The sequence below is a fragment of the Ambystoma mexicanum genome, chromosome 11 (assembly GCF_040938575.1).
Source record: "Ambystoma mexicanum isolate Mex_15411 chromosome 11, UKY_AmexF1_1, whole genome shotgun sequence".
NCBI classification, from domain to species: Eukaryota; Metazoa; Chordata; class Amphibia; order Caudata; family Ambystomatidae; genus Ambystoma; species Ambystoma mexicanum.
Genome location: NC_090934.1, coordinates 1351564759 through 1351588486, shown reverse-complemented (window position 1 = coordinate 1351588486; position 23728 = coordinate 1351564759). Strand labels below are relative to the sequence as shown.

Sequence of the window (23728 nt, the reverse complement as noted above, 5' to 3'; positions counted from 1 at the left end):
CAGTCTGCCCAGATGATGAACAACGCCAAGGAACTCACCATGGTAACATGGAATGTTCAAAGGCTGAACGTGCCAAGAAATCGCAAATCCGTTGAGCATCGACTCGCCCATCTTGCAGTGGACTTTGAGTGTTTGCAAGAGACACATCTGTTGACGCCTGATGAGAGAAGGATGTTTTCAGCGTTATCCCAGGCGATTCTTCGCCTCTTCAGGCCAGAAGAAGTGTGGCGTTGCCATATTACTCAGCGTCTTGGTACCCATAACGAAAATTAAAGTCAAACGGGATCCAGCGGGAAGATACCTGTTACTCAAGGGACTGTTAGTCGAACTCCCAATCACTATCGCAGCAATATACTGCCCAAACGAGGCTCAGGAGCTCTTTCTACGCACCATCCTCCCAACAATAACCACCTTTTTCGAGGGCTGTCTGTTGATCAGAGGCGACTTCAACCTTACCTCAGACCCAAACGTCGACAAAACGCTGCCGCCTACTAAACCAGACTTCGCCCAAGCTCTATGGATGGCAGAGTTTCTAAGGGAAACTGGAACAATAGATGTTTGGAGACTGGCTAACACCGTAGCCCGCAATTGCACTTTATTTTCGCATGTCTGTGGGGGCTTCGCGAGAATCAGGTTACTGCTGATGTCCAGTGCACTATTCCCATGCATTGAAGACATACATATCGGCCTGAGGATAATCTGAGACCACGCTCCAGTAATAGCCTGCCTGTGAACGGATGGCCTACCGATGCCCCCGCAGAGGTCAGGGAAATTCCAGGATTACATCTTGTCTGACACAGCATCCAGCCGTGAAAAAGCGATCTCCCTTACAAACTATTTTACAGAAAAAGGGCACCTCGGAAGCCATGGTCTGGGATGCGATGAAGCCAGTGATTCTGGGTATAGCCAACAACTGTACAGCGGCGCATAAACGCAGACACCAACTCCAGCTTTCCAAACTAGAGGAAGAGGTCGCGGAACGAGAGGCGAGTTTCAAAGAACGTCAGACGGCGAAGACAGGGAGGGCCCTTAAAAAAGCAAAGGCGGCACTCAAAATGCACCTGACGGATCACACAGCCCGTGCCCTGGTGTACACAAAACAATATTACTATCTAAAGAGCAACAATGCCAATCGACTACTAGTACACAAGCTCAAAAAGCTACACTCCAGGAACAACATTGTGATCCTCCAGGATCAGAGAGCGGCAAGCCTTGCTGCGTGGAAGCAGAACAGCTGGAAATCGTGACAGAATACCACAGGGATATTTCTCGTCGGTTTTGCCTCTGTGATCCACCGTCAGTCCCTGTCCCACACTGGGCACTGGCCTTTCCAAGATGGCCTCATCTGTTTCTTGCTCCTTAATGTGTCTGCTCTGCCTGACTCCCATCCCCCATTGGCTGCCTGGGTCTTCATTGCCCAATGAGAGCAGCAGGGAGGCGGGAGCCGGCACCAATTCCGAAGGCCCACGAGGAAGGCCCCTGGCTTCTTCCCTGTCCGCTGACAGGCCGCGACACAAGACTTATTACCACAGCGCAACCCTCATTGAGGCTGTTATCCCGGGTCAAGTGGACTATCATGACTCTTACCTCACCCTGTAGGGGTTAGTTACCTCCTCCTGACTGCCCTGTTCTCTCAGCTCTCCCTATACTCATTTAAGTTGCTCTGTACTCACCTTCAACATCTGACTCCCACTTCGTCACCTTAACGGGGCTTTGCATTTAACTTGTAAGTCAAACTTGGGTGTAGTTTACATTCAAATTTGCCCATTGATTGTAACCTGCTGGCCCAGTGATTGTTCTATACTGCTGTACTTGCATACTCCTCCCTCTGCCTCCTCTCTTCCCACCCATGGCGCTTTCTGTTTCTCCCATCTATTCGAGCTGTTTCTCTATCAACTATCCTTCACTTCTCACAAAGTCTGGAAAGAAGATATTTAAAAGGGATATCTTGGCCTCCAACCCTGGTCTCCCTATTGATACCTATTCCAGCGCCTCTTCCAGACAGACCCTCACTGACATCCTCTTTGTAGTTTCTTTGCCGGATCTGTGGACCCCGCATATGATATCTGTGCTCTGTCCCGTCTCCTCTTCTCCTATAAATGGTGGCACCCGCTGGGAAGTCCTCATGGATTCCTTCGACTCATCTACTCATTCCTTCGGGAGAGGGAAGCCCTGGGATTGTATCTCTCCAGCTCAGAAATCTCTCCATTGGCTCCCAGTGGATGCACAGATTAAATTCAAAACCCTATGCATTGTCCACGAGGTTTTCTGGGACCTGGGTCCAAAATACCTTCAGCTATCCCTTCGCAAATACCTCCCGTTTCGAGCTCTTCGCTCCTCTACCTCTAACTCCCTCATGGTGAGTCATTTTTCAAAGAAACGAGCCAGGGGTAGATCTGTCTTCGCTTGGGGTCTCCCTGTGGACCAGCCTCCCCGCCACTCTAAAGCTTTTCGGAGAACCATCTCCGGTTCCGGAAGCACCTCAAGACCACCTGCTTTCGTCCTCCCTCTCCCCTGCTGATCTGTTGCTCTCTTTGCACCATGCACCTGGCCACCCTCTGTCCTCCGGGCCCAGGTACCTGCTCACCCTGCCACCCTCCAGCACTGCCTACTGGCCACCCCTTGCACTGGGGTCTGGATCTGTACCCATACAATCCTCCCTTTTTCTTCCTGCACTTATCAGACCTACACTGTCTGTCGCCTTAAACCCAGCACTCGCCATTTGCGGGCTGCACCACCACTGTTTGTGGACTTCATTATTTATTTATTTATTTATTACTATTTATCTGTTTTCTCCTTTGCTCCGCACTTTCCATTTCTCCCCCCTCCCATGCACTTTCCCACTCCCCCTCTCCCATGAACTTGCACGTTCTCACTGTCACTGGGCCTAGTAAGATTGTTGTTTTTGTTCTGCCCCGTTTTCCCCTCCCTTGCCTTGTCGCACTCTGAAACACTTGTGTACAAGAGCGTTAGAAATAAAATATAATATCATAATATCATTTAAGTCAAAAGGAGAATAGATATAAGTAGCAATGGATTATACATTTAAAATGGAAGGCCTTGTGAAGCATATTTCAAGCATGTATTATGGGCAGGCCTCAAAATTTTCACTAGCCCATTGGTGAGTCATAATGTACTTTTGGCAAATAAATGGCGTGCTTGCATCCGTGTTGAAAATTAAGGTGGCAAGTAGTAACTTATGCCTGGCTAGTAGCTTGCAAAGACTTATGCCTAGACTTGGGACCCATGCCTGCTGGGCCTAGAAACCCAAGGTACACCTTCCGGATGACACCCATAAGTGTCTCTGGTTGCTTGTGGTTTCATGCAGAAACGATGTGAACAAGCTGTTTGGGCTGGGCTGTCCCTTTTTGGGGTGGGAACAATCCAGATTTGCATATGGTATTTCCCCATTCTTTAACAAATTGGCAGCCTGAAAAACAACACTCTGATGTTTGCTCAGAGCGATGCCAGAGGTTAAGATTAATTATACATTTTCCAGCCATTCGCTGTAGTAGCCTTCAAAGGTGTAGGTCTTTATATCTGCTGATTTTGGGGCATTTGAGTTTACCGTCGGAACACCAAATTAAAGTAGAGCTAATTGAATCAAGATTTGCAGATGATAGTGGAATCATATGAATTCGTGACTCTTATTCCGACTTGAACGTTAAAAGAAAACTTTCAAAATCCAGTTTTCCTTATTCCAACAGCAAATGTGCATGAAGAAGTTGAAAGATGTGTCGTTTTTTTTTATCATTATATTGTGAAAGATGGGGTATCCTCACTGTTAAAATGTCCATCCAGTGAAGCATTTTGAACATGGCCAGAGATCAATTTTGAAGAGAACGTAGGCATGAACTCGCTTTACGCCTATGTCCCGTCCCCTTTCCTCCATATGTTTAGGACATTCCGTCCAGTGGGATGGGACCGGAGCACGTTTGAAAAAAAGCATCACATTGAAAAATGTGTCCTTCTCTTTTTACGCGGGGTACCGCACGTGGGCGTAACCCTGCCCTCCTTGGCTCCGCCCGCGCATCACCCTTCAGTCCTTTTCTCTGCGCGGTCAGGGCTGGACGCACTTGCATCACCGGAAAGACATTATTCTTCTTTCCGTTGTCGTCCTCTCCTGCTCCGTTTCTGCCGTTGCGTAGTCCTCTGTCTATGCCAGATCATTTGGGATTTGTCTCTTGTCCCTTTTGGGAACGTTGTTTCTCATGGGCGGATGCCCATTCTCTCTGTTTGGAGTGTCGGGGATTGGATCACCGTTGGGACTTGTGTTTCTACTGCGACTCCCTTTCGGTCCGGGCACTTCAGCGTCGTCTTCGTCAGTGGGAGGAAGTCTTCAGCGCGTTCCTCCACTGCGTTTTCAACTTTTCATCGACGGTAAGAAGAGACGCCAGGTAAGTTCTTTACTTTTTAGGGCACCCCAGCCAGGGGACTCCTTCCCGGGGTGCTCCAGGTCCAGGAGGGGCTTCAAGAGCTCTGCTATCAGGGTTTCCCCTGAGGTGCCTCACAGGCCTAATAGACGTACCAGGGTTTTCTCCGAGGGGCCTGCCGCCACCAGATTACGATCCGAAGTTCACCAATCAGGTGCTAATAGTCAGCCCAGTCCTTCTCAGGCATTGGGTACTAGAGTTCGCTCCGAGGTCTCCTTGTTTGGAGCTTCCCATACAGGCACCGGGGTGCACCGTCAGGCCTCTGAGGCTTTCTGTACCAAAACATGGTTCGAGACCCCTCCCAGGGATGCTTTTAAGACCGGACTCCGTTCTGAGGTTCCTCTCTTTAAGGCTAAGGTGTGTACCGACAGAACTGAGAGACCTGTTAGGGTCTTGTCTGTGAGGTGGATTCCTCAACATTCCCACGCTCGCAGTGATGCCGGTTCTGTTGAGAGGGCAAAGGGAGAGGTCTCTGACCGTAACTCCTGTTACCAGCTTTGCCGAGGTTCCTCCCTTGGAGGCTAATTCAAGGGTCCACGTCAGGATGCCCAGTAAACATCTGAGGATCCTTGCGTCAAGGCTAAAGTTTAGATCAAGTCCCCTGACCAGTCTGTGGAGATGCCTGCCTCATCCACACATGTGACGCAGTTCTACTCAGATGTTAACAAATGGCGGACCTTCCCACGTGATCTACGGTGGCCATTTTGTATTTTTCCCTTACACCCACGCTATCGACGGTGGGTGCTGGGAACCTTCTGTTTGGTGGACAACCTTTTCCATGGGACAGTGTGAATCCTTTCTGCCCCACTTATGACTGCCGGCGCGCGGATGCCACTAACGCATACAGTCTCGCTTCCTCCTGCTTCTGCCCCATTGGTCTATGTAGACCCGGTTGGTGACCGGCCCTCTTGGCAGCCTTCCTCATTACGTTTGTGGGGCTATGCCCCCTCATTAGCGGCCTCTGCCCACTCCAGTGCCTAAAACTTCGGCAGGGGATGCCTTTTTTGGGAAGTGTCGGAGTCTTATGAACTCTGACCCCATGAGGGAGTACTTTAAGGGTCTTTTTACGGAAATCTGCCCTCCGGTGCCACATCCTGCCCCGACAGTTCCAGCTACGGCACCTGTCGCCCCGGCAGCGGTACTGCCTCTACCTCCCGGCCCGACTCCACCTCTCCCGTCTCTGCCTCCTTTTTCTCAGATTGACAAGGCTCCAATAGAGCGAGACTTCAATTCGACATCGGTCGCATCGCAACCGTCTTATCCTGACACACTGGATGACCCTCAGGCATATCAGGATAGTGAGGACCAGCCCTGCTTTGTCAGCATTCTATGACCGGGTCCTGGACATGTCTCTCCTTGACATACAAGTTCCTGAGGCAACCGCTCCGCAGGAAGGGGTGCTTTCGGGGGCGCTCACCCTGTCTCCGCAGGAGCGCACCGGCCTGTTCCTTCAGAGGGACGTTCTAGCCGAGGCCCGCAAGGTCTGGGATAAACCCCACACTGGGCTGCATATCAATAAGAGAATTGACGCCCGTTATCGGCTTCACACCTCCGAGGAAGTTGCCTTGGCGTCATGTCCGCTTCCTTCCTCAACAGTGGTAGAGGCCGCAACTCTGCTATCCAAGCCGGCCTCTGCGACCTCTGCAGCTGCGGCTCAAGTTCTGGCCAAGGAAGATAAATTGCTCGATTCCTTGGGCAAGAAGGTTTTTGCCAGCTCGGCGCTGCAATTGCGCCAGGCTAACGCAGAGCTCATTTTGGCAGCAGCGAATATGAAAATGTGGAGGGATTTGTCCGATTTCCAGGAGGTTATTCCTGTGTACAGGCTGGAAGACTTTAAGAGCGGTTTGTCAGACGCCAGGGTATTGGCGCAGGATATGCTGGAAGCTGCTGTGCACCATGTTGATACCTCAACTCGAGGTCTTATGTTGGGGGTAGACACCTCTCGTCAAGCTTGGCCTCATACAACGAAGTTTTAGAAGGAGGTGCAAGATAAAGTTCTGGACCTGCCTTTCGACGGCAAAGAGTTGTTTAATTCCTCAACGGATGGCGAGGTCACAAAGAGTAAGGCGAGCACTCAAACTGCCAAGTCTGTCGATGGTAGTGAAGGCCAAGGGCCCCAGTCAAAGCTCAGAGATCTGGATCCCAGTCTCGGTCCTCCTCAGGCTTCAGAGGATTCCAGGAGCGCAGGTCACACAGAGCTGATCCTCCGACAGGTAGCTCCTGTCGGAGAGAGCGCAACGGGTCGATTTTTCTCTCGGTCTTCAGCCACCTCTTCAGGGACAGGTAGTCTCTCTGCCGAAAAGTCTGCAAAATATTTTTTGCCGCTCGCACGAGACTCCGATGGGAGTCTGGATTTCTTCTCATCTGGAGGCGTGGCAGACCATCACCGAAGACCGGTTGATTTTGTCCATCGCTCGGGCGGGCTTCCGCTTGTCCCTCCCCCTATCCCACCCCTCAATCCTCCTTTTCAGCAGTCGGGAACACCCTCACTCAGAGCAGAGGTCCAGAAGTTTCTAGACCTCAAGGCGGAACGTGGGGAGGGCTTCTACTCTCGTCTGTTCAGGGTGCCCAAACCCAAACAGGCTGGCCTGCGCACCATCCTCGACCTTTCCCAGTTCAACCTTTCTCTCCCCTAAGAAAAATTCAACATGATCATGCTCTGCTAAATAAAGTCCTCTCTTCGGAAGGGCAACTGGCTCAGCGTTGTGAACCTTCACAACGCATATATGCATGTCCTGATTTGGAGCCTGCATCGGAAATCTGTGGTTCTCCCTGGGAGAGGAGCATTTCCAATTCCGAGTGCTCCCTTTTGGTCTCAGCTCAGCGCTGCGTGTCTTTAGGAAGATGTCGGTCAACGCAGCTTTTCTTCGGCTACAGGGTATTCATGTGTATCCTTATTTGGACGCCTGCCTTCTGCTCAGTCCTTGTCCAGTGAAAGCCCCGACCAACCTTCAGTCTCTCCTCCAGTTCCTGTTCTGCCTTGGGCTGTCTGTGAACTGGCGGAAATCCTCCATGATGATCTCTCAGGACCTGATACTCCTGGGTTTCCGTTGGAACACAATCTACTGCAGGGTTTATCTGACCGCGGACAGGATGGCGGATCTGTTAGACACATGTCAGGTTTTCTTTCAATCATATAGCATGTCGGCCTGGTGATTTCAGAGGCTTCTAGGCCTCATGGCCTTGTGCGTGCTTGCTCTTCCCCCTTGGGCGTCTCAAGATGAGACGCACGCAGATGGCTCTTCGGTGCTCCTGGCTTCAGGCAGTGGACCCGGATGCCAAGAGGATTCTGGTTCTGCCCTACATGATGACAGATCTCCTATGGTGATCCTCTTCCTGTAATCTGTCATTGGGTGCTCCTTTTCAGGAGCTCTGCCCTCAAACGACCATAACAGACTCCTTCCTTTTGGGGTGGGGTGCGACGTTAGATCATCTTCAGGTTTTCGACCTATCATCGCCACAGGACAATTTCACATAAATTATCTGGAGCTTCTGGCGATTTTCCTGGCGCTCAAAGCTTTCAAGACGGTTATTGTGAACAAAGTGGTCCGCATCCGCACAGACAATGCAGTATCCATGTTTTACATCAACAAGCTGGGCGGTACCAGGTCATCTCCCCTTGTAGATCTAGCCATTCAGATTTGGGAATGGGCCATTCAGCATGGTGTCTGGCTGCTGGCAGTACACATTCCGGGTCAACTGAATGTGACTGCAGACTCTCTCAGCCGACGAGCAGTGGTCAGCTACGAGTGGGAACTGAACACAGAGATCCTCTCTGACCTTTTTCGCCATTGGGGCACTCCAGAAGTGGACCTCTTTGCGACATTGTCAAACAGGATACTTCCTCTTTATGCTTCCAGGAAGGGACTCTGAGCTTCTTCCCTGGGGGACGCTCTCGAAAATTCTGTGGCACAACATGAGGGCCTACGCCTTCCTGCTTCTTCCTCTGATTCACTGGGCGCTATGCAAGCTCAGGAACACGACAAATTGTACTCTTCTGTTCATAGCCCCTTGGTGGCCGGCCAGATTCTGGTTTTCGGAACTTCAGCATCTGTCAGTATGCGCCCCGATCAGGCTTCCGCGGATTTCCGACCTGCTTCACCAGAGCGATCAACAGATGTAGCACCCCTCCCCACAATCATTCAGCTTGGCGGCCTGGTGCCGGAGTTCAAATCCTTGGAAAGTTTCAACTTGTCCGCGGATAATGTGCGTATTATCCAGGTGGCTAGGTCCCCTTCGACAAGGTCTCAGTATAGGAGCAAATGGCTCAGGTTCTGTCACTGGTGTTTAGCTAAGCAGCTGGACCCCAGAGATGCTACCATTGACACAGTCCTGTCTTTCGTTTCTCACCTGGCAACTTCAGGCATACATGTTTTGTAGGACTTATTTTTCAGCTATCGCTGCTTACCTGTCCACGGACACATGATCTTTTTTATTGACAAACCCTGTAATTAAAAGGCACTTTGCAGGTCAATTGCATCTTTATCCACCTGTGCGCAACCCGCATCCTAAGTGGGAGTTGAATGTAGTCCTCACTGCCTTATGCCATAAGCCTTTTGAGCCCATGGCTACAGTGGACTTGAACTTCCTTTCATAGAAAATGGCTTTTCTGATTGCAGTGACTTCGGCAAGGCATGTGAGTGAGCTTCAGGCCTTGTCTGTAGAACAGCCATTCCTCACCTTTCATAAGGATAAGGTTGTCCTCCGGACTAATCCTTCTTTCCTTCCAAAGGTGGTATCCAATTTTCATTTGAACCAGTCTATTTCTTTACCCGTCTTCTTTCCAGACCCGTCCTCAGACGCTGAGAGGGTATTGCACAATTTGGATGTCAGACGAGCTCTTAAGTTTTCTTTGGACAGAACAACTAAACTTAGGAACTCTTCCCAGCTTTTTGTGACCTTCGGAAATCCGAAAGGAAAGCTGGACTCGAAAGCAACTATCTCCCGATGGATTGCTCCTGTATATCGGAGGCGTATACCGTTCAGGGCCTTCAGCTTCCAAATGGAATTCATGCCCATCTTGTGCGGGGCAAGGCTGCTGCCGTTGCCTTCCAGAAATGTTCCTTGGAAAACCATTGCCAGAGCAGCTACATGGGCTTCCCCATCAGCTTTTTGTAAGCACTACTGCTTAGACCTGAGCTCCAGAGCCGATGCTCAATTCGGTTAGGCTGTTTTTAAGAACCTCTTTCAGTAAAGGAGTTCCATCCACCCGCTTTTCCTGTGAGAAGTGCTTGGTAATCTCCCAAAAGTATGGAGGAAAGGGGGCGGGACGTACGAGTATAACAAAGTTACTCACCGTAGTGACTCTCATTCCTAGTCCATAGTCCCCTTTCCTTCATGCGCCCGCCGTCCCCTCTAATAAGTATCCTCTATTATTGCTTAAAGGTCTCAGACCTGGCGATAGAAAAGGACTGAAGGGTGATGTGCGGTGTGCAGCTGAGGACGGCAGGGTTACGGCCACATGCGGTACCCCACGTAAAGAGGACACATTTTTCAATTTTATGCTTTTTTACAAAAGTGTTCCGGTCATGTCTCACTGGACGGAATGTTCCAAATGTATGGAGGAAAGGGGACTATGGACTAGGAGTAAGTTGGTCACTACAGTGAGTAAATGTTAAACTCTCATCAGGAATAACTGTTGTGTTCCAGGGGTGTAGCTAGCGGCCATGTGAGGCAGACATGCTCACTGGCAGCGCCTGCAGATTTGGACAATAAGAAGCTTTCTATGAGGACTTAAACCACTAGAAAATAGTTTAAATGCAGAGAAACAGCAGCCGGAAACATCTGAGAAGCTGGATGGCAAGAAGCGGTGACCAGAAAGACTCTGTGCAGTGAGCACTGCCACGTTGGAAGGGAGCCACGAGAGATGGTTTTCAAATGGTGGCCGAGAACAAAGGCGGCTGCAAACAGAATTGAGGTGCACGGCATCTGTGGAGGCGGCGAGTGGACCTACCCAGCTGTAGAGGAGAATCCCAGGCGCATACGTGACACCGGTCAGCAAATAAACGTGGGAAGTCGAGAAGGGGCACCTCGAGGGCTGCTGTCGGGGGCACTCTAGCACGGACAAAGGAAGGCTGCAAGCAGTAAAGTCTGGGAGGCTGGGACATGACAGACGGGCCACAAAAGACTGAGGTGTTGCCGCAGGCAGTGAGCAGGCGATGGAGACATTGTGGTGGGGTTCCTTCAACGCCCGAGGGCTGCTGGAAGGCGAACCAACTCTGGCAAGGCTAGCTACGGGCTGAGGCGGTATGGCAGAGGAAGAGTGACAGTGAGAGGATCCCACAGAGGACGAATACGGAAGATGCCAGCAGAGCTGTGGCACGCGGGGGCTTTGGGGTGGGCAGCCCAGCACTCAGTGCTCCCGTTATAAAGTGTAGACTGCAAGGAAGAGCGCTCCCCCTCACCACCTGCGGATCTCCGGTGCGAGGAAACTAACTTGAGGCATGGGTAGTGTGCCTAAAGGGACGGCACCATCTGTAGTAATAAATATTTATCTCCCTAATTGAAAGTAAGTATAAGCATTGCAGAGGGCACTGATCAGAAGACTTTAGCCCCAGCCACGGGGCGCGGTACAAACACTGCCATACAAATGGAGCATACTACGTGCCCATACACCCTGGGGCCCAAATAGGGGGTTACAACAGGTAGCCTGCAGATCACACCCAGCGGGCCGGTAGAGGCCCTAACCCCCAAGAGGGCAATCCTTCAACCCTCCCGGGGAACAGAACAGTATGGAGTAAATAGCGGGCGAGGGCCCGCGGGCTACGGCTTGAATTGCGAGCTGGCATGCAAAGGGTAGTGCAATACAGGAAGTCGGTGAAGGCCCCCGATAGCGGCAGACCCGGGGAAACGGACAACTTCAGGCCTGCTAAGACGCTGCCACGCTGCGACAGCACGAATGAGAAGACAAGGAAGACATGACCCCCTGGGAGGGCAGGCTGACCTTCTCCTCAGCTAACACAAATGGAACGGAAGTGTGTGTATGGGTCCTGGGTGTGTGTATACCCCAGCCCTTATTTTTTTATTTTTTTTTTTTTACGCTACTTACCTTGTACTGCACTTCCCCCCCCACCTCCTCCCCCCTGCACTTCCTCCTTTTCCCCTTACCTCTGCACTTGCGCGATCTGAATGACACCTGGCCTAGTAGGATCGTTTGTCTGTTTTCCCCTTGTTTCCCTCCCTCCCTGCCTCGTCGCGCCTTGAAACACTTGTGTATAGGCGCGTTACAAATACCATATCATATCATATCATTGAGGTGCCAAACAAACAACCCAATGTGCGGACAGGAGGGTTGCAAAGGTCCCAGAGCTAAGGCGGACCATGAGAGGGAGCAGGCAATAGAACAATCAAAGTGGACACAAGGCAGCGCATAAAAGGCCTGCGCAAGACATTATAGCCAATCACAGGCAATATAACAGAGATCCAAGCAAATAGGAGCTGCTGGGCATCGAAAGAGACAAGGAAGAGCCTCAAAAGACCTAGCCCGGGGGAGAATATACGTGCCACTGCATTCAAGACTGTAGCCGCGACAGGGCGCTGATCTTGGAAAGATGTAGTGTGCTAAAGTGAAAGGAACCATAAAAGAAGTCGGTGGGAGCAGGCGCAACGGCACAGACCACTAAGGCTAGCCCTAAAACAGCTCATCTACATCAGTGCACAGGGATAGGGCGAACAAACCTGGCGAAGGAGCAGGCAGTGGATACATTCTGCATGGTGAGCCAGTAACTCCGTAGGGACGAAGGCGGCAGCACGCATTCCATATGGCACGCTGATCCTCCTTGGTGCAAGCGAGAATAGGGTGCACCACAAGACTTGCGGAGCACAATGACGACCAGGGGTGGTAAAACCAAACACAAGCAAACCATTCTGGAAACCTTCACGAAAGGTCATCCCAATTGTCAAGAAGACAAGGGGGATACAGACAAGGAACAGGCATTGCTACCCGAAAACATGGCGGAAACGGGGCAGCAGCAGATCCTGAAGGCCATCGTGGCACTCCAAGCAACGCTAGAGGCCAAGATCGACGCAGTGGCCATCGACGTGGCACTGTTACGGCAAGACGTCTGAGCCATCGCAGAAAGCGCCGGGAAACTGGAGCAGCAGGTCGGAGAATAGAGAAGTGAGGGTACAAACGACAAAGGACATCGACATCCTTCAGCAGAAAGTTAAACTACTGGAAGATGGGGCTGAGGAAGCGGAAGGTCGGGCATGCAGAAATAACATCAGGAACGTGGGGCTGCCTGAGAGAGCGGAAGCGTCCGATCCCATCACGTACGTTGAGAACATGTTGATCCAAGAAATAAGGGCGGAAGAACTTACGCAGGGGTTTGTCATGGAAGGAACACATTGTTCCCTCATCAGAAGACCGCACAGAGGTACCCCGCCAAGACCAGTGATAGCTAAGGTACTAAACTATAAGGACCGAGAAAAGGTCCTTGCCTTCTCTAGGTTAGGAGGGACGATGCAAAGGGCATCAGCAAAGATCTCAGTGTACCCCAACTACACTTTTCAGGTTCAGAAGAGAAGCCCAGTACATCACACCAAGCCCAGTCTCAGGAAGACAGGCCTAAAGTATATGTTGTTACATCCAGTGAAGCTAAAGGTGATGTACAATGGTAAAGCTCTTTTCTTTGAGACACTGACGGATGCACAGGAGTGGATGGACAGTGCCCAAATACCAGACACGCAGCAACAGTGCCAGTGTACCTAGGCGAGAGGAGAGGAACCCTGTAGAGTCGGCTATAACAGAAAAAATAACTAGAGAAAGATGCGTGTAACTGGGTGCAGACATGTTTAAGCTACATAACAATTGAAATGTATGAGTAAATGAGTAAATATGGGAGCGATAAGATAGGTTACAGAGGGAACAGGAGTAATACAGTGGGCACAGAAGCCCACTAGAGGGAACGCTGAGAGCAGACCCACTACTCTTCCACCCCCCTGAGAAGTAGTTTCAGGGCCACAGTTCAGGGCCCGCACTTAGGGCACCAGGAACCTTGTATAGCGGCTAGGCTGAAAGCAGTGTAAACGGGGGGGCTGGGGTGGGCGTCCCAGTATGGTTTACATAGCTGGACAAGTTGAGTTCGAGTTTGGTTTGGAATGGGGTTGGGGGGATGGCAAAGGGGAGCCTGGCTTACATGGTCAAACGCTGCATCGAACTCCTAGGCTGGTGGCCTCATTGATGCCCCGGACTTGGTATTATAATGGCTGGCAAGGTTAAAATCATGACATGGAATGTCCGGGTGCTTAATAATTATGTGAAACGTAGAAGAGTGAACATGTATATCAAGAGGAGCAAGGTAGGGATAGCATTGTTACAGGAAACGCATTTAGATGGACAAAAGCAGAAAAATCTGGTGGCAGTGTGGGGACGGAGTGATGGTAGGCTCCACTTACTCGATATATGCAAGAGGGGTCCTCATCTGGGTGGACCCCGCTATTCCATTCAAAGTGTTGACCACGAAGACAGATAATGAGGGCAGAATGGCAATGTTACACGGTGTATTGGAAAACTTTGAGAGATATATTGTGAACACTTATGCCCCCAATCATGACCCACAGTGTTTTTTTAGATCATTGTTTGCAAGGTTGGGACCCTACAAGAATGAGATACTGATTTGGGGGAAGGGAGGGAATTTCATTTGCACATTGGACCCAACCGTGGATAGACACAAACGGCCGTCTCTTCCGGCCAAGGTGTTGACCTCGATGCTGAAGCACTTTCAGTTATGAGATCTATGGAGGGTTCAACACAAACAAGGTAGGGAATACTCTCATTATTCTGCCCTGCATAAGGTATACACAAGAATAGATAGTGTTTGCTGGTGAGAAACACGAAGTTGAGTTCTCTGAGGTGGAATATCTAGCCAGGGTCTTGTCTGACCACTCCCCACTCGTAGTGAGATGGCGGGTGTCTGCTCAGAGACCACCCATACCTACATGGAAGTTGAGAAGCGAGGCACTGCTAGACAAAGCATTTGCGAAGCACGTTTCGGAAGAGGACAATTTAATACATTGCAGTAAATGAGGGAAGTGTGCAGAAGGTGGATACGATATAGGAGACATACAAGGTGATTATCAGAGGGGAAATGATAGCGGAATTGGGAGGATTAAAAAGTCATTGTCAATGAACTGCAGAGCATGGAAGAGAAGCTGAAGGTATTAGAGATGGAGGTGAAGGTAAATAAGGAGCATGTAGGGGAAGTAATAGAACTGAAACAGGCATGGCCAACGCAATGGGACGGATTAGGGAGGTTTAACTATGTGAAATACCTGGAAAGGAGCCATGCTCAGGGGGATAAACCTGGGTGAATGTTAGCCTGGTTGTGTAGACGAAAAGACACTAGATCCCCTATATGTTCCATCCAGAACAAGGACCAAGAGGAGATAAACACGCAGGCGGGTATTAATAAGGTTTTCTGAGTATTACAAAGCACTATGCGGAACCCCTGGTGGGGGAGGAGGGGGACCTGCAGGACGTACTTTACCTCATTACTCTACCCCAATTAGATGCACTTGATGCAGAGTCACTAGAAGCATCCATAACTCTGGAGGCAGTTGTAGCCACCATTAGAACACTGCCTACAGGTAAGGCCCCAGGCACAGATGGACTCCCCAGTGAATTGTATAAAGCCTACAGAGGTACGCTGGCACCGCTGATGGTTGAGGTGTACAACGAGGCATAAGCAGAACATATACTCCTGGACAGCTTGAGAGAGGCCCTGATAGTGCCATTACTAAAACCGGATAAGATGAATACATACTGCGGATCTTATTGACCACTGTCACTATTGAATCAGGACAGCAAGATCCTTACAGTGATCTTGGTAAATAGGATCTGCATGGTAATACATGTGCTGATCCATCCAGATCAGACTGGGTATGTACCGGGATGAACATTACTGAGAACCTCAGGAGATTGCACCAAGTGATCTACAACAGCGGGGTTCACGGAAGAGTGTGTGGTTGCTTCACTAGATGCAATTAAGGCATTCGACTCAGTGCACTGGAATTGATTGTACGCCACAATTGCAAAGATGGGTATTGGGTCACAGTACATGAAATGGGTACAACGGATATATACTGAACCAATGGCCAGAGTTGGGAGCATATACTCGGACAAGTGGCCACTATATAGGGGTACGAGACAGGGCTGCCCACTGTCCTCAATGCTATATATTATAGCGGCATAGCCTGTGGTGGCGTACTTGAGGCAGGAATATGGAGTTGCAGGGATAGAGACAAGAGGGATGAAGCATGTGGTGTCCATGTATGCTGACGATATGTTGCTGTATCTGTGCAACCCAGAAGTCTATCTGCCATACATTCTGGAGGCATTGGACAAGTCGAGTGCACTGACAGGCATCGAAATTAAGAGTAAGTCACACTTATTCCCACAAGCCGCAATGGCGGCGGAGGAGGACTTACCAATCCTTCCTCTGCCTTGGAGCAAGAACTTCTTTAGGTACTTGGGGATCAACATTTATCAAGACCCTACACAGGAACACAAATTCAATACAGTAAGGGCCAAAAATGGGTTGATGAAATCTATGGAGTTCTGAAGTAAGCTACCCCTGTCTGATGGGCAGAGCAGCGCTGCTGAAAATGGTGGCGCTGCCGAGAGTCCTGCATTGTTTCGGGAATGTCCCGTATAACATCCCAAGGCAGTTCTTCCGAGACTTAGAAAAGATATGCAGGGGGTTCTTATGGCAAGAAGGGAGGAACAGGGTGGCCCTGAGTACACTGCAAAGACCGTACGAGCAAGGAGGGTTAAAAATACCAGGTTTTGAACTGTACTTTCTGGCGTGCTAGCCACAGCACGTTGTGCAATCGATGGCCGATGACTCCATGACAGAAACAGCGCTGTTACAACCGGCTATCAAAAGAAGGTACCTAAGAGACCTACTTTGGATTCCCACTGGGGAACAAACCGGTAATCTTTATTTGGTAGAACTAGGCATCTGAGTTTGGAAAAGGACTTGAGGAATCATGGGACTAGTGGATCCGCTCTCGCTGCAGGCCCCGATAGCCGCAATTATGGAGGGTAAACCAAACAGCAGGGCAATGGTACAAAAAAGATGGGAGGAATCTGGTATACAGTGGGGGACCTAGGAATGAAAAGGGTCTGACATTTGCAGAGTTGCAAGAAACCACGGGTATACACAAAGACCAGTTTCTCTTACATAACACAGTGATGAAGGTATTCTGAGATAGATGGCCGAATAGTAATATTGAAACCATAGAGAGTGAAGACATTGAGACACTGTTCGCAGTGGCAGAGGGTGGACACACCGTCTCTAGGATCTATGAAGTATTGATGGACTGGAATTTGAGAACAGAACTGAAGTGCAAGGAGGGATGGGAAATGGAATTGGGGAAGGCGTTCGAGGATAAAGAATGAAAGGAGGTGAAGTTGTACCACAAAAAGGTCTCTAGGAACGTCAGACTACAATTAATACTTTACTTTTTTACTTTTACTTTATTACATTTATATTGCGCAGCCATAATCCCATGGGTGTGAGGGCGCAGACAAAACAGATAGGGTTAAGCAGACCGGTAGGACCGGGAGCAAAAAGGAGAAACTGAGGATCGTGTAAATAATCGCTGTATATTACACAAAGAGCATACCTCACCCCTGCTACTATTGAAACTTTTAGGGGAGTGAAAAGACAAGAATGCCCCAGATGCAGGATGGCAAATGCTGGACTGGTACACGTTTTGGGGCTGCCCGATAGTGCAAGGATTTTGGCGGGAGGTGGCACACAATGCATCGCAAGGTAGCATAGAGCTGGATATCCAGACCCCAGAAGCTTGCATGCTGGGTAGATATAAGAGGAATGTAAAAGATAAACCGTTAAATAAAATTAAAGATCTGATATGTAATAGCTAAGCAGAGTATAGCTATGAGGTGGAAAGATGCTAGAGGGTCACTGCAGAAATTGGAGCAGTGGAAAAGGCACTGAACTAACAAAAAGCTGAGTTGGGAATGGACATTCAACGATGGATAGCGTTAACTGGGACTTTGTTTGCATACAATGGTGAGGAGGAGGCCACGCAGGCTGCACCAGGAGAGGTAGATGCAGAGTGATTAAAAGCATATCTCGTGACATGTTATGCACAGGCAGAGGTGGGGGGGGGGGATTTGGTAGAAGTAGATAAAGTTGGAAAACAGATAGGATAATAATATGCTGTACAACATTGAGTGTTTTGTTGTGGTTATAAAATGCAATAAAAATATTTTAAAATAAAAAAAACTGTTGGGTTCCCGGTGTTGTTGCAAGGAAAGTGGAAATAATTATAAAATATATACTGGAAGTGTTTCTTTTTAATAGCTAAGCAGTATCCATGCATTCTCACAAATACGTTTTGAGGTTACAAAAATGATCGCTGCTAGATTTTAATAGGTTTTTGTCCTGACTCACCTGGACTTCGTTAGATAGCGATTTTTTATTTTTAAATTCTAAATAGTGCCAGGCAAATCATTGAAGAAAACACCAACAGCTGTACTGCAGTTTATTAACAGATTGGGGACTTACACCGGAATGCTATAGAAAGTCTTATTTTATTTCTCTGGGTAGCCAGAAAGAAAGTGTGTGCTGGAAATTTTAAACAGTATATGTTGCCTCCTGGGAGACGGTAAGCTCTGTAGTGCTGAATGTATTTGTTTCTAGAACCTGCGTAGTCTCTGTATTGCAGCAGTGATTTGCCTAGAATTTGTGTGCAGGGAATAGCGTCATACTTGAAAGCACTGTCTTGTCATCCAAAAGTGAAAAACGCCCTGCCCTCCCGCTTACATACATACATTCCTGAGCAGATGACTGCTGCAGTGGCCTGTCCTCCCGTTCAAGGCCCTAAATATTTTAAAAGTAGTATTAAACTTAATTGCAAGACCTGCAAGCAGTGGGTAGAACAAACGTTCAATTTTCGTAGGTTAAGAACGACTCCTTAAAGTATTTTGCAGAACTTATTTACCTTGCTTTTAAAGATCCGTGCAAATTGCATACTTTGTGTGTTTCATTTAAAACACGTATTTGCAGGTTACCCTTTTGATTCAGAAGCTTTCAGGTCAACACGGGTCCCTTCCTAGGGTAGATTTCCATTTTGCAGCCATAACAGACCTATTCATCATTTTTTCACTGATTGAAGTCTGTTCTCCTTGCTGTGTGGGGAAATAACCATTATTAATTTTGCCTCCAAGTTTTTTCTTTTAGAAGGTAAGTGTTGTGTAGATAAGGCCCTGGGTTCACTGAAATGTTACCACAAGGAAATGCTAGTCTTATTTCAGGAATGTACAGGCAAAGCCTTGGTGAGTTTATAATGTTACCATTAGCTCTATTAAACACGGAGGTATTTTTAATTGGGAGATCTTTCACAGAAAAAGTAAATAACTGAATGTTCTCCCTTCCTCTTTCCTTTAAAAAAAAAAATCATGTGAATAAGAAACGCGATTCTGAATATTTCAGAAGAATGAAAGAGGAGCAGGAGAGGGCCATTGAAGAGGAAAATTCCATGGGCAGTAAACGCAATGTGGAAAAATTGAATTATCAAAGAGATTTAGAGATGCAGCTCGAAGAAAAGGAACGGATGCGCCAAGAAGCTTATAAAGTGTTTTTGAAAGAGAAACTCCTAATTGATGAAATTGTGAGGAAGATCTACGAAGAAGACCAAATGTGAGTATTTAAAAATACTTCTACGCTTAGTAAAGTATTCATGGTGTAGTGAATTTATGTAGCAATTGCATTGTAGAAGATGGGGCTAGGCGCAACAAATTGCGACGCTTACAATTCTGGATCATTTTAATTAGTCACCAAATCGATAGTTATCAGAAATCATGTTTTTAATTACATTCCTTCCTCATGCTTGGATGATAAGATAAATGTCATTGAGTCGTTGTCTGTCTGACGTAATTGCCTGTGATGTGTATGAGGATTTGTGTGTCGTCGGCATAATTGGTGTACGAGATGCCTAGATGGTCAAGTTTGTCGGCTAGGGGCTTCGTGAATATATTGTAGAGTGTGGGGGAGACGCAAGAGACTTGTGGTACCCCGCAGGTGACTGTCGATGGAGATGCGGAGGCTGTTGGTACAGACACTCTAGTTCAGAAATGATTGTATACAGGCAATGGCATCGTTAGAGAAATGTGCTGCTGAGGAAAGATGGTTAGAGAGGGTTTTATGGTCAACTAGGTCAAATGCAGCTGATCTAGTAAGAGAAGGAGGGCGAGGTTCCCTGAGTCTTTAATATATTCAATCTGGGTTACTAGATCTATCAAGGCAGTTTCTGTGCCGTGTCTTGGGCGAAATCCGGATTGTCGCAGCCCGAGCAGGTTGCTTTCCAAGTGGTGCTGGATTTGCAGATAGGCTGCTCTGTCAATGATCTTCAGAAGGAAGGGTACCGTAGTGATTGGTCTATAATTCGAAGGATTGTTGGGGTGGAGGGATGGCTTCTTGAGAAGTGGCATAACCCAGGCGTCCTTGAGGTTAGCGGGGATGGCATTGGATTTGAAGGTGGCGTTGATTAGCGAGGTAATGAAAAGGGTGATCTCCTTTGCTGTTTCTTTTTTGATAGGTGCAGGGCAAATGTCACCCATGCATCTGGGGGGTTTTAGGCTTAGTATCATTTCTTCTACTTCTTTGACGCTGAGTGGGGCGAATTCCCCTCTCCCCCTTGCCCCCTCTTCCTATCTCCCCCTCTCTCGCTCTTCTCTCCCCGCCCCCCCTTCCCTAAAGTGAGGGACCCACCACGAGACAGTATTGATAATCTAATAAAAATATTGACCCTCAATATGTTAGTAAAAGAGGGAGGGGTTGATGATATTTACTTCCTATGTACACTGAAGAATAACCTGCCAACTCACCTGCTCTACATAACACAATGCGAGTGCTAGAGCGAGCATTTCCATTTGCAGCCTCCTTCTTTCATCAAAGAAGTGGGCCCAGCACTAAGGGTGTCTGGGAAAGCGAAATTGACAACATATAATGGGTAAGAAGGAAAGAGTCTAAGGAGTGACATGTGAGTTTGGAGAATTAAAGAAATCGGTGTGCAGGGGGGGGTTTATAAGCTGGATAAATGATTGCAAAAAAGGACACCTTAGACCAGTGGATGCATTTGGAAAATGGTTTGAGGACTGCTTGAAGGAAAAAAGGTCAGCTCTTTCTGCCAGTCTACTCGTGGGACTGTTTTGATCCATTTAAATTAAAACCCAGTTCTGTTGCGTATCTTAGTGGTTATTTGGAGCTATAATGGACTGTGGCACATTATGAGTGTGTTTAAATCACAGGGAATTTCTTTTGTTGTGTACAGGTCATTAGCCTTGCCTCGGTTAATAGACTTTTTATTGGGCTTTAATGCAAGAATGTCACAATATCTTGCTCTCAACCTTTCTGCAACCTTCCCCCTAAACCTCTGTCTCCATTTATCTCACTTATTCACAATACAGTCTTAGATTTTGTTTTAGATGTGTGGCGTGTCAGAAGGACACAGACTTATTGAGGACATGGTGCCAAGTGTTTTATTAAATAAACATTTTAGAGCCTATCTTTTCCTAACACTATGGGTATTCCCTGCTTATGTTATTAAACTAAGGTGCTTGTCAGTCCGTTGTAAATGTCGAAAGGAAAGTCTTCTGTCCAAAACTACCCTTACTGACTACTACTATGAAACAAAACAACTCCAATCATGAGAATGACTCCCTCCTCCTGAGGGTACTTCTAGTACCAATCTTTAGTACTGTGACAATTCACTAGGTCTCGTCACTTCTCCATGGGTGGTAGCCTCTTCTCATGAGGTGAGGCCACTACCTAATATTCCCCCTAAGGGTGATTTAATGCAGGAGGACCTCATGTGGAGGAACTCACCTCCTGGCAATAAGGATGACCACCTGGGTAAAAGTCAGCACAACACCCCAAACCTAGCCCTCTCATTGTAACATTATACCAATTATTTCTACTAAGACAAAGATTGCTGACAATGCAGATAGTATGACTAATTCCAGTACTGGCCCAGAAAATTCAACAAAAGCATGAAGATTACTGGCAAGGCCAGTACTGAGACGAGGGGACAACCAGGAGCCATGAAGAATGGCTCGGAGAAGATACAGGAACGGAATAGACATCAACGAAGTAGTTGTCCTGTGAAATGCATAAACCATGACAAAGCTGCAAACCAGCATGAATGACAGTCCAGCCCAGGAAGTTCGATGAGGACGTAGTGGGAAAGCCAAGAGCAGTATGCTTCCAAAGGCAAGAGGGTGACAACAGGAGTCCTTCACCCAGTGTTGTGGATGACGGCATACACCTCTGCACGTACACTCCAGAGTAAATGCAATCCGCTCGGGACTAAGGCCAAGAGATAGTTTACAAGGGTAACAAGGTTTACTTGTACAAAATACAAATACCAGCAAAGAACTCTGCTGCTCGAGAGTGCTCTGCCAAAAAGCACACAAGCAGCACATTAAGGAGGCCCAACGCATCAGTGACATCATTTCATATAGTAGAAATCCACTGTGCTGCTTGACTAGAACATACACATGGGCCCTGCTCCATAGGGGATGCCAGGCACTAATTGGCTGCTTTGTCCCCGTCGATCTTGGTGCACGTGAGGCAGCTGGGCACATCTTCGCAGTGAAGGTCAGGGCATGCATAAAAATACAATATATCTAATCTAAGCTAAACTACTAAAACCAGTTATTCATTCATTATGACGGGTATCTGGGCAACACAGGAAAGGGGTGCCAGGGAGAGGAGAGGTCAAAATACAGTTGAGTTGTGCTGACCACCACATTCAGGGCCTCATTAATACCGCGGTTCCTGCACCCAAGGTCTTCCCCCTGAGGATTGATCTGTGATTTCCCCTTCCTGTAGAGATATACAATTGTGCAGGCTTTCGATCTGTGGTGGGCACCTTGGGGAGGTCAGAGCCTGGGGGGGTCAGATGAGCGGGTCGGTGGAGTGGGGCTGGCTCCGGCCTGGCTGGGTGGGGGTCAGAGGCTCATTGGCAGTTTAGTGGAGATGGATGGACGTTGTGCAGGGCCTGGTACTGTCTCGCACTCTCTGCAGAGCACATTCCTGGGAGTGATATGAGATAGTTGCAACGCTGAAAGGACAAGAGGGAAATGGACTTCCGTGGTAACCGGGCTCGCGAGGAGCAGGCTTGGTGTGTGCTGATATTGAGCCTGGCACCTTTGTGACAAATTCACCCCCCCCCCCCCCATATTTTCATTCATTAGCACGTCTTTCTGCTTCTTCCCAGGCTGGGGTACCTTTTTATGGGCATTCATGCTCTACACACACACTTCTCAAACTTTCACCCTGTCGTGCATACTCCTCAGACGTGCTGGTCATGTATATGCATCACCCGCCAAATCGACCCAAACTTCCTTATAGTTTTCAGGGTCGGGTGGGGGCGCAATGGTTGTGTGATACATGGTGTCCACCTCATGCCCATGCCCGTGATAGGTGTCTAGTCAAAGAATCGAATCCAAAGGGTCGACAGGTCAAAGGATCGAATATTTCTTTTAAATTATATATTTTTTGGGGGGTTTTCGTTTAGGGAAAGTGATTTTTTTACAAAAAAAGGGGGTTTGGGGAGGGGACCATCCCAAAAAAAAATAATTTGAAAAAAAAATTATTCGATCCTTTCACCTGTCGACCCTTTGGTGTCGATCCTTTGACCTCTCGACCCTTTTACTGTCGATCCTTTGACCTAGAACCCCCGTGATACAATGACACCATTCGAGGCTTACAATCTTCATCTTGTTCTGGCTGTATTTCTACTTCCTGTGTAACACGAGGCGCCTTTTTATTACTACTCCCAATTGTCACTATCATCATTGAACTATTAGGTACGGCTTTGACCCAACAATGAAGACCCAATTGGCACGTACAGAAAATCACCAAAATGAACACGATGATGGGGACCAGCATTTTCCATCGTTCCAAGCCATGATGGTACCCATCCAAACGCCATGTTCACCTAATCGTCGTCCTGGATCCCTGCTTCCTTTTTCATTTTCACTCAAAGTTCATGTACTGCTTCTATTACATAGGATTGTGTTCCATTGTCAATGTCTGAAGAAGGTACGAACGTGCAACATGAACTCCCAATCTTTTTGCAAACACCGCCCTCCATGGCTGTGAGGAGTTTGAGGATATACCGGTTCTACGTAGTCATTGGCCTGAGTGCTCTCATTTCCACTTTGATGACGTTGAACCCCTCTTCAGTGTTTGCTAACTGGATCCCATTGGATGATCTGGAGCCACTTAGCATTGGCCCTTGTTTGGATTCTGGGCATGAGA

General features: G+C 48.3%; 1 protein-coding gene across 1 annotated transcript in view; it reads left to right on the top strand.

Annotated features, from left to right (window-relative positions):
* Nucleotides 1-23728, top strand: part of MNS1 (meiosis specific nuclear structural 1) — a 498937-nt gene that overhangs the window by 200113 nt on the left and 275096 nt on the right. Inside the window, exon 5 of the mRNA XM_069624891.1 lies at nucleotides 18873-19102. Coding sequence (XP_069480992.1) covers nucleotides 18873-19102 — 230 coding nt within the window. The remainder of the gene's footprint in view (nucleotides 1-18872; nucleotides 19103-23728) is intronic.